Raw genomic sequence first — 17,333 nt, forward strand, 5'->3', positions numbered from 1 at the left:
CATCGAACCGGTGCGTTCGTGCGACGCGGTGATCGGCGGTACATATAAATTGATGTAAATTGTCGGGGAGCCTCGTCGAGGAAGTGGGATTTGTTTTCCAGTATCTCGAGCTGTCGACGGCGTGAAAAGTCAAACTACGGGGTATCCCGGAGAGTATCTCTGCGAAGGTCGCGACGGTAAGAGCGAGCGGTCAAACCCGCGTGGGCTCGGACATTCGTGACATTCATGAGTTTACGTTGTCAGGCAGGTTGCGATCGGACGCACACGACGCGATATATAGACGTGCTTTTCGCCGCGCGTAGCCGAAGCGATTGCGCGTAGTCGCACGCGGCGAGGATCTCTCGAGATCGAGGAGATCGTCCTCGTGTCCTCGGGACCGGAAAAATCGAGATTCGCGGGAGCGATCCGAGAGATTGGCGAGAGGATCCGTCGCGGACGCGGGAGAAGGACGAGGAGAGAAGCGAGGCCATACGCGAGGTAATCGCGAGCACGCGGGCTCGCGACGTCGCCCGCCCCTCTCCCACCCGCCCCTCCTTCTCCGCCGATAGTCGTGTAGATCGCACGATCCGAACGCGTGACGGCGATCCCTCGCCTACAGATAGATAGATACGTATACGCGAGATCGCGTATACACGATATCCCGCCTCGAGAGACGCCGTGTGTCCCGCGTGTACGATTCCGACACCGTCGTGACGACCCGGCAAAACACGTGGGGGAAAATAGCGTACCTATGAGTGCGAACCGCATAAGACGGCAGGCTTCTAAGGACAGTTCGCACAAGGGAGGCCCACGCCTGCGATGAGCATGCCGACGAAGGGGAGCAAGCACCACCACCTGTCCCATCACCACCACCATCAGCAGCATCATCCCCAGCAGCAGCAGCAGCAACAACCGCCACCGCCGCCCGCGCCGCAGCAACAGCAGGCCCATCACACCTCGTCGCATCAGCATCAGCATCAAATTATCCTCAATCAGTCCGTCGTGCATTCCCCGCAGACCTACAGCGCTGTGGTGACCACGAACACCCGTTTCTTGAATACCGGTGAGTCTCGCTCTCCATTATTTTGCTCTCCGAGTATTTTCCCTCTCTCTTTCTCTTTCTCTCTCTCTCTCTCTCTTTTGCATTTTTTTTTCGCTTATTATTCTTTCGCAACTCGCGAGGAAATGTGTCAACGTGTTAATTAGACGAGCATTGATGGGTATCAAAAATATATACATGTGTATATTTAATTGTCGAGAACGCAGTATGTTATGTCCATGAGCCTCCCCCTCTTCCCCCTCCTCCCCAATGATGTACTCGTCGCGCGTGCATTCCGCGGAAAAGTGTTATTTGAGGTTAGGACGACACCACGCGGCATGTGGCTATACGTGCCGCGAGAAAACGGGAACGACGTCCTTCGTCGCGTGTTTTTCCTTTTTTCCCCATTTATTTTTTCCTCGTGGAACGACTAACCTATATCCGCCGAATGCGATTCTTTTAGTGTAAAATCGAGGAAGCGGAGGAGGCTCCTCGATCAAAGTAAACAAAAAAATAGAAAGGAATTTTATGCCTTTTTTTTTTTTTTTGCGATAAAGGAAGAGGACAATTTGCATTTTCGCCAGACGCCCGTCTCTCTCTCTCTCTCTCTCTCTCTCTCTCTCTCTCTCTCTCTCTCTCTCTCTCTCTCTCTCTCTCTCTCTCTCTCTCTCTCTCTCTCTCTCTCTCTCTCTCTCTCTCTCGCGCCCATGTTCCTCGACGAGGAACGAGCGTTCATTCGTGAAAGCAAAACTAATATTTCCCCCGATATATCGGCTACGCCAAGTTCGACAACTCGGTTGTGCAAGTAGAACAGAAGCGGCGTAGCACAATGCTCTTTTCCTGGCTTCCGTAATCTCGTTAAAGCGGTTTCTCGCAGTTGCCAGTTGGTAGTCGTAGTCGTCGAGTAGCGCTTATCGATAAGAGGCAACGTCTATCGATACGAGAAACGCGCCGGAAATATTGTTTGCTTCCGAAGGTCGCCTCGACACTTATTTATTTAGGCGTTACGCACGCTGCACCTATCTGTCGTTACATCAGGGAAGGAAATAAATGAAGGTGTCTTATCTACGAGAGAGATAGAAATAACGAAAATAACCACACGTCAAAGCGGTAAAAAATATTACGAAATAATGACGAGACATATTTTTTTTTTTTTTTTTTTTTAAATCGAGTCGAGAGTCGAATCGCGATGCCAGAGATTCCGCTCGGCCGTGTGCTTTCACTTTCCATCTTGGCTCTCTAATACACGAGTCACGTCGCAATACGCTTTATCGAGGCGATCGGCCGCTTATCAGCTCGCATACTCGGGTTATGCCTCCGGTATCGGCGACGTATCGAGAGATTGCGAGAGTTCTTCCCAGGTTCTTATCCACCACCACCTCCTCCTCCTCCTCCTCCTCCGCCTCCCGCGGATTTTTCGCTGCGCGAAATAAGCGGACCGGATAATAAACGTGAAGGGGAGGACGAGGAGAGGGCGCGGTTACGATTGGCCGGCATGACGCGCAACAAACTGTTGAATCGCGACTATTAAAAGCGGAGGTGAGAGATTGGCAGAGGAGCCGCCTGCGCGAGTCGCTCGAGACGTAGCTGTCAACCGTCGATAATCGAGGACCTGCCCGGTCTCGGGAAAGCGATCGCGAATATGCGATGATGCTTATACGTGTATACGAAACGGCGGTATCCGCGCGTCGGGGATCATTTTACCGAATAAGAATATACCGTTAAGAATTTCACCCAATATACCGTTTCCATTCGTACCTGAAAGCACGTCCCGCGTAGCAGCGTTCTTTTCTCTTTGCAGAATTTTTTTCGAGAGTAAAAATGTGCGAGGGATTATTGTAATGATTTTTTCTATTATATATCCTGTCCCCTGAAGAAAAAAAAAAATCGAGTTTGCGAGCCGAGTAATTTAAGGCACTTTGAGACCCTTTTGAACGAGACCGGGATTGTAAAAAAAATCCCGTAAATCCTTTGTTTTTTACGCAGAGAAATTATTCATCGTCCGACACTCGTTGAGTCATTAAAGAAATTTTATAGCTCGTGAGAATATGCATACGAATACATTAATACGTGCGTGCGTAGACACGATGGAATTATGCGTTTCTACTCTACATAATGATCAGGAATACGGACAGCAAACAGGAAAGATTTTTTAATGGGTTTGTTTTATTTTGAAACTTCAATACGCGAGCGATCGTACAAAAACGTGTTTTATTAAAATGAAGTTTCCGATGCCATAATAACGCATTGCTTCTGGATTTCGCAAGAGAGCGCTTTCTCTCTCGAAATTTTTGTGAAACTGTTGACGCGATTCCGCGCGATTTCGAAAGAAAAGAATCCGGAGGGATTTCTGGGAAAAGCTCCTTTTTCCCAGGTCGGGAAAGCGGGGGGGGGGGGGGAGAAAAAAAGGAAAAGAAAGCGACAGGGGGAACGAGACGACGAGCGAGACGGACAGGTCGGAGGAAGAGAAGGAACGAGACCAGACCGCAGGGACAAGACGTAAGAAGGCCGAAGTCTCGCGAGGCCGACCGAACGGACCGCTTCGGCTGGTACATGTGGCAATCGGCCGCCGCGCGGTAGAGCATCATTGTCATTCCTCGTCTCGCGTCGTCCGCGTGGATCGTCGAGTCGCGAGGATCGTACGTCGCAGTGCGCGGGTCGCCGTGTCGAGAAAGCGTATCGTTGGTCTCCGGAGGGATTCCCGATTTGCCTTTTCCTCCCCGTGCTCGAGGGCGCTTGACTTGGCGCGCGCGTGACCGGGTGTCCGGTCGCTACTAACGCGCCCGAAAACGTCGCCCCGCGAAAACGCGCGAAAGAGAGAGACAGCGAGCGAGCGAGAGAGAGAGAGAGAGAGAGAGCCCGACGTCTCTCCGATCCGTTCTCCGCACACGAGAAGGAGGAGGAGGTTATATAATTTCCACGAAGCGTTCTCCTCGGCGTCCGCGGTACAACCGTAGCGTATCGCGCAAAGTCAACATCGGGCGCGTGGTACTCGTCCTGAATTTTCGTTCTCTCTCGCCCCTCGTTTTCTCCGCGCTCTCGACACACCCGATACATGCGACCGCGTGTGTCACCGACAAAGCGCGCCGACCAAGGGGCGGACGGTATCGCCGACAGACAGCAGCCGCGCCGATAAACATGTGTTCGATCTGACGTTTCTCGCCGCCCGCGAATCCATCCGTCCAGCGCAAACGGTCACGACGAAGCAGGCGTAAGCAGGCGACGGCGGAGATGTCCTCGTTGATGGGTAAGTTATCAGCGGCGTCTCTCGATTGCCGACGTTTCTCTCTCTCTCTCTCTCTCTTTCTCTCTCTTTCCCTTCATCGCGGATCGTCTCGATCGCTCTCGAATATTTCCGTGCTTCGCGCCGGTCGTCGCATCCTCGAGCGCGACGTTATCAGCGCGCTCTAGCCCGACCGGGGAGGTTACGCAAATTGTCGTCGTCGCGACTTCCGGGAGATGTCGCGGCGGCGTCCGGTCGCGCGGCCACGTGACACGGCCCGTCGCCGATCCGTCTGATATTTTCGAGACGATCAATATATATCTCGAGATCCGCGCGATGGTAAACACGTGTCATTCTATTTAATTTCCGAGAGATACGTCGATTCCGTTTCTCCTCAATTTTTAGCCTAGAGATTTTGTTTGCTCTTTTGGGCTAGCGGTATTTTTTTCGCACGTTTATGAATCTACAGGTTCCTTCTCTCTCTCTCTCTCTCTCTTTTGCTCAAAGTCTCGATTCGATAAAGAGAATGGCATTTCGTGAATATTTTAAGGAACGGTTTTCTACAGGTGAAATATTTGCCGCACCCCTTGTATAATTTATCTGGTGTCTTATCGCGCTGTTCGGTTGCCGATAAGGAGATATCTCCGCCGGTTTGAATCTCTAGGGCTAGGAAAGTCTTGAGAGTTTTTCGGGAAAACGTCGACTGCGACACGCTTGTTTGTTTCGTAACGGAAGAGACGATTAAGCGGACCGTCTGCCGAGATCCCGTCAAGGTCTCGTCGACAGTCACGTCTCGTTGAGTAAGGAACTCGCTGCAAAGGGCGTCGCGGATGAAATTGCATAACACGCGCGAGCCAATCAAATCGAGCGCGACAGCGAAGTCTAGCTGTAGTTTTACGGCTTGAGATTACTCCTTGCACTCTATAATATAACACTTATATTTCTTTTTCCAACTAATACAAAGCGCGAGCATCCCTCGAGACAATTTATATGAAAATTTTTAGTATCTTCCAATCAAAACGAGGCGCTCTTTGATTAACGTTATCCAGCCCCGTTTGTAGCAAATATCTATAGCACGTATGTATTTTCGCCTCAAGTTCGATTCGTTATATTCAGCCTTTATTTTTAGCTCTGCGAAAGAATTAAAAAATAAATAAAATGTTAAGATTGTGTTGAAGAAGGAGAAATTTTTTTCAAACGTTTCTCTCGCTGCCAACAATCGCCTAATTGATATATTAACGATATACCTTTCTCTTTTCGATGTATTCGTTTGAGGAGATAATTAATTAAGCGATAAGTGGACGATTAATAAATTAATTTCGACATTTAATATGCCAAACATTCCGTCCATTAGCATCATTGATTATTGGAAATTTAATTTCTCGAAATCGTTAAAATTTTTATATACATTGTGCTGAAGAAACACAATGGAATAACGGACAGAAAACACGAAACGAAATATTCGCAAAATCCGTTGTCACCTAGTGTATTTTTCTTAAACCATTAAGAGGAAATTATGCTCTCTCATTCGCCTTTTCAGGTATATATTCCTTTGAAAAGACACAATAGCAATTCACAGCTGTATCTATTCGGCATCGGTGATTCTACCAGTTCTCAAACGACCTTTGCTATTAAACTGCATTTTTATTTGCTGTTTATGCATTATATAATTCTTATGCATTATGTAATTTTTATAATGAATATTATAATTCCCTTTTTTTCATCTAAAGGATACAAATAGTCGACGTAATTTGAAACGTGAACAGCTTTGATTATCAAATTTTTCAAATCATGCATTTGCGAAAAATAAGATGTGAAAAAAATTTCTTTTCCTTTCGAATATTTCTTAACTCGAAATTACGTCTAGAATTTTTACGATATATATCCTTTTTTTTTCTTTCATTTTTCTTCTCTCTCGCGCGACTCTTGTCATCCGAATTTACGTGAAAGATAAGCGTAAAGCAAATGGACGATTTGGAAACGCTCGTTGCGAGTAACGAGGATCGCGAACGACGCGACGACAGGTGAAAGGGTGGTCGATCCGCGACGCGTACAGATCCGAATCGAAGCCGAAGGAGACGGAGAACCGGCAGAAAATGCGCATTCCTGGCAAGGCCGCTCGCTCGGAGAAAGAGGCCAGCGAACATCCGGGGAGAAACTAACCGTACTTGATTCGCTCGCTTCTGCCGATCCCCTCTCTCCCTGCCTCTCCTGGCCGACGATTATTTTACGGTTACGTTGCACAGATGATCAGATTATTTAGATTATAGAGCGCCGTTTATTATCCGCGGACTCGTTTTCGTCGAGTTTTACGCACCTCTGCGGAAATCGTAGTCTTGCTCGCTCTTATTTTTTTTTTTACGATCGTTTTTAACTAACGAGTTTCTTTTCTACCTTCGAAAGAGACATTTACGTGGAATTTGCTTGTCCAAGCTTGCCCCAGCTTATTTCTCGCGCTCGTATCTCGAACAGGTGTTACAAGTAAATTTTTTCCTGCGGTTTCTTCGATCTACGATTCGTTACGGGAATTACGTGCGAATGCATTCCGTTCGTAACAAAATAGCTCGGAGCTTTGAACGAAGAACAAAACTACTTTCCAGACCGGTTAATCCGGCTGCGAGAATCAATGAAAACGTAGAATTTTAATAAAACGGTCGGAATTTTGCGAAACGCTGGCAGGACGTGATCGAAAAGAAATTATAATTCCAGGAAATTTTACTTTAAATTTCTGGTATTTTATGAATCTTCTCATTGAAATCGCTCCGGATAAAACTGTTTCTCGATTTATATATACATGTATATATCCGGCGAGCTGGCGGTTAAATCGCACGTTAACATTGTGACATTTAACACACTGTGCGAGGCGCACTGGCCATTCCGCTGAACCAGCTTCTAAACACAGTTCCTGGTAGAAAGCGCACTTTTACGCACGCGATAACTTTTTGATTTTGATATCTCTCTGAAACATTAAACACGTTGGCAATCTCGCGCGATTGGCATATCATATTTCATTAATTTATTTTATCGTCTCACGATGTAAAATAGAAAAATTTGTCAAATTGTAAAATCAATTATTTTTTCTAATTTTTTACATTATTTTTAAATTATTATTTCTTCGAGACTTCTTTTTAAAATTCTTTTTAAAATTATTATTTCTTAAAATTCTTTTTAAAATTATTTAAAAGTATTATTATTTTTAAATTATTATTTCTTCGAGATTTCTTTTTAAAATTCTTTTTAAAATTATTATTTCTTAAAATTCTTTTTAAAATTATTATTGAAAATTATTATTATTTTTAAATTATTATTTCTTCGAGATTTCTTTTTAAAATTCTTTTTAAAATTATTATTTCTTCGAGAACATTAAAATATCCATTTTCTTATTAATATTACTCTCAATATTTGAAGATTGTAGCATTCGAGAGAGAATTTACAGGTATATAAAATCGAAAAGCAGTTTTATCCGAATATTTTCCAGAGTCGTAAAATAATTTTTTTTCCAAAAAGGGTAATTTCTCTTGCATTTCTATCTTCTTTGTATAGTGATTGACAATCTAAAAAGTAGTTTGGCATTTGCTGTAGAATACAACACTTTCTATTGAAAATGATAAAGAAACATATCGACATGGGAGATTAGATACCGTTTGTTAGATAATATAAGGGTTAACAATAGAAGGGACCATTAATCAGATAAAAAATCTTTCACTTTTCGGAATAAAAGAAGACCTTTATTTTCCGAATATAAAAAGATTCCTTGTTCTTAAGACTTGAACTAAAACTTTTATAAATCGGTTTATACATATATTTGTACGAAATAAATGTTAGGTATTGGAAAAGTTTAGCGTGAAAATAATTACTTTTTGCGATTTTTAAATTGAAATATTTGCACAAATCACTAGGACCGATTAAGAGTCGGATGATATTAAAAGTTGGCGAATAATTTCGTTACTTCCGCTTCAGTTTTGTTTCGCTGCGTGCATGATATTAATTGCTTGTGCGGATCCTAATTAGCGTTACATATTCGTAGATTTCACTCCAGAGAAAAAGAGAGAGAGAGAGAGAGTTACACAAAAATTTAAATGACATTTATCAAAAGTTCTTTTATTATATTAATATAAAATATAAAATATATTTCGTTGTATAATTGTTATCAACAATGAACAATGTTATCGCATCTTCTTTATATATCATTCAAAGCTGAAGACTCACGTGCGAGGTGAGCACAAGGTGACTTCCTGCTCTTTACCGACAGAGTTTCTGGAGATTAGTTTCTCTCAGCTGGCGGTACGGCAGCGTGATACGTGCATTTTGCACCGTTGCACCTTGCAAAACTCATTCCGCACGATGCAAGGTACCGGTCAATCGTCTCATGATTCCGTCCAAATTCCTCCCTTTAAAAAATCACTCGCAAAATTCAAACTACCCCCAAGAGATGGACGCGAAACTCGACGTTTATTCCTGGCGCGAGGAAGAAGGCCTCTCGCGTGACATATGTCATCGAGAGACGCGGTCGTTGCTCGATCGTTGGCGGTGTCGTTTAGGTTTGGGGATGTCCGGGGTCGTTTGAGGGTTAAGGCGCGACGTATAACGCGTGGATAGCGCAGGATAACGAGAGGGAGACGACGAGGACGTCGAGGGTGGTAGGTCGTTGCCCAGGGAGGAAACAAGGGGAGGGCGAGGAGAGAAGGCCGGTAAATATCGACCCTTCTCTCCTTCGCGGAGACTCTTCGTCTCCCGCATCCAGACATTTGTCGGTGCGTAAAGCCCTCCTTCGCGTCTACCTTCTCCCGATGTCCTCCTCCCTCTCGTTCTTGTACGCTTCGTTCATTCTCTCTCGCACTTTTCACGGGGCTGCTAACCCGCCGGACACCCACATAAAGACAGAAAGAGAGAGAGAGTCGAGAATTCACACATTACTGCTCGACACCCCACGAGGTTTCCATGCTACCTTTCCAAGGTCAACGGCTCGACGCGGCTCAAAGACCCCTGAAGAAACAATTTTTTGGGCTTTGTCGGGTCGTTCCTCTCTCTCCCTTTTCCTGGCGTCTTTGCAAACAGTTTGTTTCTATCGATTTGCATCTGCGACCAAGAATTCGGCGATTTACGATAGATCTAGATAAAAACCTCGCCTTAGATAAGATCCGTTTGCATAGTCGTCTTGATATATTCTCGGGATGACTCAGTAGGCTATATGTTTTCGCGCGAGGACTTTGAACCTCCTCTCGTCTGGCTGAAAGCTTCGAGACAACCGAAGGTTGCACGAGGTTACAGATCTGCCGTCTCGTCCCTTCCCCTTCTTCTCCGGTCCCCCTTTGGTAATCTTCTCCTGAATTTCACGTAAAAGACAGTCTTAGAAAATTGAGCGAGAATAAATTCCCGTAGAAAGTTTCCGAAGAGCAAACGATGAATATCTTTCCAGATGTTTCTAACAATGAGTCCCTGGAAGGATAGGTACCTGTTAGGAAGACGAAAGATAATAAAGAAAGACTAAACCTTTAAAACCTTGAGGCCTGCGTTTCTTCCCTAGGTCCATAAAATTATCTGCATCCTAAGCACTAATGATTGAAAATTCCAAAGGTATTCGCAAGATGTGGATTTTCAGACTTTTTCAGACTCGAAAATTTAAAGAGCGAGCATCTGTAGCGTAAAGAAGCTGATGATACATTATCAGCTGTTTTTGACAGTTGGCGCGAACAATTAGGGACGCGACGAGATTACGAGGATTGGAGGCGATGATCATTTTTTTCTCTCGTACCCGCGAGATGTAGGTCACGCGGGTCATGCGATATATATCCCCCATCTCTCGCACCTATCCTAGAAGCGGTGAATCTAGGCTGTGGGCAGTGCCGGGTGCATATAGGTATCGATCGGTTCACGACGGTGCTGCAGCTTGGCCTGGTGCACTGGCGAAACTGGGTTATCACCTAACCTACGCGAATTCGCGAATCGGCCCCCCTTCGTCTCGGGACCCTTTCTCTCTACGTCTCCCTCTCTCTCTCTCTGTCCCTTTCTCATCCGCCACCCCACGAAGGTGCACGCGCCCTTCGATATCCGCCCACGTACGCCCCGCTCTTGTGCATCTTCGCGGAATCGCTCGACTACTCGCTCATACATCTACTTGCACTTTCTCGTTATCGTCGCGAGAATCGTCCTTAATTTCCCCGCTCCTTTTTCTTAATCGCGTTACCGGGAAATCCGAGATTTCCTCTTCCTAAGAAAAAGAATTTAATAATAATATATGCGCTTCTCTAAAACATGGATTTTCATGAATATCTAATCAAGGGAAAGCTATACATTTTTCTTCCGTTATCTCTATCTTGAAATTTCTGAGAACGATAAAAGAAATTTAAAGTTAATGATTCACAAAAGTAATATTGAAATAAAAAATATATGTTATAAATATGAAATTTCTCAATTTTGATTAGATTTCAAAATTGATTACATTTTGGTTAATTTCCAAAGATTTTTGAAATTTCTGGTCTGAGAATTTACGATAAAAGAAATTCAAAGTTAATGATTCACAAAAGAAATTTTGAAATAAACAATATATATTATAAATATAATATATAAATTTCTCAATTTTGATTAGTTAAATTTCCAAAGATATATCGAAAACCAATAATAATTTCTAAATCAAACATAAGTCGATCGAAGTAAATAGTAGTAAATCACCTTTCTTCTAGCTATTGAAAAACATGTATGCGAACGTACGTTCGTTAAAGCAAAAGAGATTCTGGAAATTATGAGAAAACCGTTATTTTACAGTTTCTTTTCGAGGGAAGAAAAAGAAAAGAGGATAAGGTTGAAATTCCGTAGAAAACAATCTTCACACAAATGATGTGAAGATAAATTGCCCTAGGTAAAAGTGACCTTAGTCTAAAAGTAATTGTCTAAAGGGAAAACACATTTATCTACAATATGATAACGGTCGACATCTATGGAATTCCTTTTATTTAACTATTTTTACTTTTTCTTTTTCATATCTTATTTTCGTTCCACGAGTTACAAGTCGAGTCATTATTCAGGATACATATTTTTAGTAACAATAAAACAATAAATTCTTTCAAGAATTGATGACGAGAGCAACTGCTCGAACTATGTTTCGTTTTTGTCGATTGGAATTTTCAATAATGCATTTTCTATAAAACTTGTATATGATGTATAAAATTTTTAAAAACTTTGAATACTAAATAATTTATTTGAAAAATTATAATAAATTTTGCAGTTTTCTCCTGATTTTTAAATAAAGTAATATTAAATATACAAACGTCAGTACGATATAAAATACATATAAATACACATGTGCAATATATGATATAATATTTCTTTTAATTATACAATATTATGTAGTACATTTTCGCAAAATTTGTTGCGCTTTTATATCGTTATTATATTTCTAAATAATTAGTTAAAAAAAAAAAGGTATTTTCGATTTGTGTCTCCTTGAAAGTATCTTTTTACCTTAGAAAATATTTTTACTGTTAGTTTTAGTCTTTCTCTGTAAACTTTTATTTTTCATTTCATTCATATATCTGCCGCATTCATGTGTTGGAGAAATTTGCAAAGCTAATTATCGACATCTATATCTCATCGACTATTGTTTCCATCTCGAATGCCGAGCATTAGCCGCAAAAATTCTTTGGCATTTATGTTTAATCCATATAAAATGCTTTCACCATTAGAGCGATAAATCTAGATTTATCTCTTTTATGACACTATAAGGTAAGAAAAACTTGGGAGAAAAACTCTACATTCGATTGAAACACGTTATAAATTTTGTATCAGAGTTGTATTTATACTTGATTTATACTTGAATTATATAACAAATATTACAAAGTTGCGTAAATTTTTAAAGATTTCGATATAAACAAGTTATTGGAAAATTATAAATTTTGTCTCAATTTCTTAAATAAAATATTGAATATCCAAATATTGGTACAGTATAAAAAAAGAAAAAAAACCATTTTTTTAAATAAAATTTTACTACAGCGCGACGTTTAGCTCGGCAAATTCAATTGTTCGAAACGCGCGTCGCATATACGAGATGAATGGAAAACAAAATTAATTATAACATGTAATAATTTTGCAACGATAGAAAACAACATTTATAAATATTTCATACATATGGATGTTATTGTAAATTTTGTAAGAAATTTATAATTTATGGAAAATTAATTAACAATTTGCTCAGTGCTTTATATTAATTATTATATTACTATTTAAATAATTAATATTTAATATACATTCGTACCCATTTATTAAATATACGAGCCGTATATTGCGTCTCCAAATGTTGAAAGATAAATTCGATTGTTTTTTTTTTTTTTTTTTTTTTATATATTATGATTTCTGTGGAATTCGTCGGTTTTTTTTTCGACAAATGCGTATATTATGTACACATTATAAATATTATGTATATATTATAAATAGCGAGCACGCTATATCAATGACATTACAAAGTGACCTACGAACAAAATTCGCTGTTTACTATTCGCGTGAAATAGAATGAGGAAAAATAATAGACAATTTTTTACACATTAATATGTTTATCAGAGGCAAAAAGGAAAAATTGTTAACAAATTTACTTAATTCAATCAACTAAATTCCTCTTAAATATCGATACTTATCTTACATATTTCGACACGCGGAATCCAAATCATTTGAAAAGGAAATCCGACTCGCTTATCGTGGTAATAGAAAGTATTTATCACACATAATAAATAATAAATAATTAAGAAGATAGTCAGGCTCTAATATGTAAATATAAATGTATATTTCTAATAAATAATGTTTCGAAAGAAATCGGGGGGGGAAACGTGCCACGTGTACCTGGCCGAAGCAAAGAGGGGAGGGTTTTCAGAAACGTTGTACGTCCCTGAACATGATTGGTCGCAGATGGCGCTAGGGCCGGGCGATTCGTGATTCGTAGGTCCGTGCGGGTAGGACATCAGTCCAACGTAGCGTCCCTTAAATAAGGGTACGCTCTCGTCGGCGTGAAGCTTGGAGATTGTGCCGTTGGTTCGAGCGAGTGCGGAGCGAGCCGGAGTGAAACTCGAGCCAGTCGAGAGGGGAACCCGTGCCTCGTGCGTCTGATGCCGCGCGTTGCAACGACGCCGACGACGCCGTTCGACATCGTGATACCCGTCACGGTTGTGCGTCGTAGGTACTACACCAGCCGCGCTCTTTGCATCCGTCGCCGCGGTCGCGCGTAGCGTATACGTGTGTCCGTGTGCGAGTGGTCGACGCGTGCATATGTGTGCGCGAGTGGCGATTCCCGAGCGGCCAGCGCGCTTCGACCCCTCGGATAGTCGCGTCCATCGGTAAAGCATTTTCCTTTTCTTTTTTTCTTTCTTTTTTTTACCCCTTTTTTCTTTCCCCTCTCTCCGAGCGTGTACGCGCATCGCGACGAGAGAGGTACTCGGGCAAGAGTCGACGCTTCGGTAATTTTCGGCGCGCGACCGAAGGCTGCCGATCGTCGCGCCGTGCGCGAGACAACAGTAGCTTCTCGACGAGGCGAGGCGGGGCAGAAGCAGAAGGCGACGGGGAAGGAAACGGGGCGACTGAAAATTGTTAGGTTACCGTTTGGCGCGTAGACGACGTCCGCTGCGTCGCGTCGAGGGGCATCGGGGGCGTCGGGGATCCCGCGGAGAGGAATCTCGAGGCGAAACACGGCGAGTTTTCCGGCCGCGAGTGCGGCGGGAGTGGGCGACGACGAGGGAAGTGGGAGAGACGCCGAGCCGGTCGAGCCTTAAATATCGATTTTGGACGAGTCGCGCGAAAGAGAGAGAGAGAGAGAGAGAGAGAGAGAGTCCGCCACGGCCTGTTCCGCCACCTATGCCAAGTGTACAAGCCAGGACGTGTGCACGCGCGACGAGGGGCCAAACAGCGCGCGGACGTTTTGACAGTCGTCGCGACGAGCGAGTCGGCGAGAGCCCTAACCGCACACCGTCCTCTCGGCGCCATCGTCGTCTTTCGCATCTCTCGCCTTCTCGCCTCGGTGTGTGCTCCTCTGCTGCGATCGATGCGAGTGATTTGCGGCGCTCCTTCTCTCGTCGCTGACGAAAAAAAAAGTCACGACCACGTGTGTGTTGGATATTTTCTCCCTTTTCTCGCGACGGATCGCGTATATATCTTGGGATTCTCCGAATTCTGGATCGATCTGAACGGCCGCGCTTAATGCCGTGCGGGAGGAAGCGCGCGACGAGAGTCATCGTTCACCGAGGAAGGCGAAAATTCAGGTCTGTCGACCGAATGGACGAGTAGACGATGTCAGCATGGCGCGCCATTCCCGATTGTTAAGTTGACGGATCGCGATCTGGTGTTGGTCGAGTACGGGCGAACCCCCTTTGCGCTTCTCCAACGTCGTAAGAGTGTATTAGCTTCGGGAGACGCGCGCTTGACGCAAGAGGAGGGATTCTCGAGGGAAAATATCGAAAGATAAAAAAGGATCTCTTCCGTCGACGCGACGCTCGGAAGAGATAAAACGGTATATTCGGATCGCGACGATGGTCGCGACGACGTCTCGCTGCATGTATCATTACGTAAACACCTTCCGTCGAATTTCGTCGACAGCGTACGGTCAGCTTTAACCAGCGATCGTCATCGTGGAGCGATCCCCGGCCGAGAGGGAGCCGCGAGGGACGAGAGGCTCGCTTCGCGCGAGCGAGAAGCCGCCGAGGAGCAGCGACGGGCTGCTCGAGCAGGGAAGAATGGTTTCGAGATATGGCGTCTCGAAGGAGGGCACGGTGGGTGTCGCCGTCGGTACCTTAGCACCTATGCACTGTCTGCTGCCGCACTGTGGCGGTCCCCATCATCCTCACCATCTCGCGGCTTCGCATCCCGGTCAGAATCCGCAGCCAGGTCACAATCACCATGTGCATCCCGGCCATCAGCCTCAGCCGCCGCCGTCGCCGAGTCCCCACCTCAATCAACTGACGCATCCTCCCCAGCTCACCGTCAACATCAGCCACCACCTCAACCATCATCACCATCAACATCAACACCATCAGCAGCAGCAGCAACAGCCGCAGCAGCAGCAGCAACAGCAGCAAACGCAAATGCCGCCCCAATATCGAGTCACTGCGAATAGTAAGTAAAAGAGGGAGAGGGGAAGAGTACGTTCTCGGTTGGCCCGCACGAGACCGGAAGTTTGTCGACGTGATCGATTAGATAAACCGATTTCAAATCTCGCTATTTCGCTTGTACGAGAAAAAAGTTTGAAATATTACGACGTCGGCGAACAGAGTACACGTACGTGTATAAATACGATCTCGACTTTGCGTCGATCGGCGATATAGATCTCTCGTACGCTCGTTAATCTAATTATTTAGCGAGCAGCCAATAGTTGGCCGATAGCAAGACGACGTTGGATGTGCGCCAAACAGCTGACCGAATGTCAGCGAGAAAATTCGTCGATCTTGAAGTTTATCTAATCATTATTTACGGTATTAGGATGTGGTTATTTTTGGAAATAATCCATCTTTTCAAGAGTAAATCGACAGATGCATCTCCATTTCAGTTTCCTCGATTACAACTTTACTAACGATCAATAATTTAGGGGAGAAAATTATTTTATCGTCTCTGAATATTCGCTTACAATTTTTCTAATCGAATCTTGTATCGAGTCGTAAAGACTCGTTAATTCAGCGTCGAATTAATTTATAAGGATCGTAGGTTTTAGAATGATTTCAACTATGGTAAATGCGTCTGAAATATCGCATCGTGTGACACACGGACTGATAGTGCTTTGGACGATAACGCGTTATCATCCCAATTATGTACAAAGAGAGACACCCCAAGTTTACGCTTCGGAAGAGATAGACGCCGGATTTCTTCATTTCAATCGAAGTTTCCGATTTGCCCTCTTGCTTCTTTGCGACATTGATAAAAGGTAAATCGATCGCCGATTTTTCGCGTGTCCAAAATCGAGACCGCGAATCCCGCGAGTCCGTTGACTCTTGCTCCATCGTGGACATGAAGACCCGGTGACCGATGGGGGAGCAGTTTACTGCCGCTGTCTGCTTTCTTGCCTCTCGTTTATTTATTATTCTCGACGGCTTCTCGTCGTCCTTGACTCAGCATATGACCTGCGCTAACGTAATTTCGAGAGACCCGGGGCCCTCTTCTCTCGCCGATCGTTGAACCTTTTTATCGCGTCGCCGCGACAACAAGCGAATATCCGTCCGAATATTGCGTACTTGTGTGTGCGCGCAATCTCATGGAACGGAATGATGCGAGGCGCGTTATTTTCGAGCGCACTCGGGATAGTTAATCTGACCCGGTAACCCATCTGTCAGGAGTCGAACCGTTTGTGTCTATTTGCGGACGCACGAGTTTGAGCCGCGTCTCTGTCTCTCTTTCTCTCCCCTTTTGTCTCCTCTTCTCTCTCTTCCTCCCGCGAGGATAAGTACCAATGTCGCCGTCACGTTCAAACGGTGACACGTACGATCTTCATCTGTCAGTTCCGCGCAATTTTGGTGTTTTTTAATTTAGCCACTTTTTTCTCTACAGGAAACGCGATATTTGTATTAGTTTTATATTAGTTTTTTTTTTTTTTGTTAAAATTATTCCTTCAAGTTTCGCGTTTGAATTTGCTGCATTTCTTATCGGATAATTAAAAGTAAAAAGAAAATTGAGACAATTTATTCATTTTTTTTTATCGAATAGTGGTCGGGCGTTTTTTTCCTAATTTGCAGGTATCGATATATCGGGACGACTCGCTATTTAGGTTAGTTCTTAGCGCCCCTGGACGGCGCTTTAGACAATTCACGATATAGGTCAATCGATAAAACGCTTTCCACCTTGTGCCGCCACGAAGGTACGTTCGATCCTTTCCCTTCGCGCGATACGTCCCGTTCCATCTCGGTCTTGTCTCTCGTAACGACGGGACGACGTTGCTAGATAGCCTGGCGATAAGCTCTGCTGGTCAAAACGTTAGATTTAGATCACGAAACATGATTTTCACAAAGTCGCACGGCGTTCGTTACATTCGTCACAAATTTACACGCTCTCTATATAAATAGAAGCCAAAAGAAAAGAATCAATACACATTAAGGAGGACCTGGATGAACTGTAGAAAATTAATAAATTTAA

At 43.9% G+C, this 17,333-nt stretch overlaps 1 protein-coding gene and 1 long non-coding RNA gene across 4 annotated transcripts in view; both read left to right on the forward strand.

Moving 5' to 3' along the window:
* On the forward strand, positions 1 to 14,954 carry LOC145965114 (uncharacterized). The gene is made up of 2 exons (XR_014436617.1): positions 1 to 1,042; positions 14,814 to 14,954. It is a non-coding gene; the product is annotated as an uncharacterized LOC145965114 (long non-coding RNA).
* The window catches only part of Eif4g (eukaryotic translation initiation factor 4 gamma), a 24,307-nt gene continuing 21,924 nt past the window's right edge, over positions 14,951 to 17,333 (forward strand). For all 3 annotated transcript variants that reach the window (XM_083088430.1, XM_083088431.1, XM_083088432.1), the window contains exon 1: positions 14,951 to 15,329. In XM_083088430.1, coding sequence (XP_082944556.1) covers positions 14,951 to 15,329 — 379 coding nt within the window. The remainder of the gene's footprint in view (positions 15,330 to 17,333) is intronic.

The sequence above is a fragment of the Camponotus vicinus genome, unplaced genomic scaffold (genome assembly GCF_025532165.1).
Source record: "Camponotus vicinus isolate PSW18456_S1 unplaced genomic scaffold, iyCamVici1.0 SCAF_14, whole genome shotgun sequence".
NCBI classification, from domain to species: Eukaryota; Metazoa; Arthropoda; class Insecta; order Hymenoptera; family Formicidae; genus Camponotus; species Camponotus vicinus.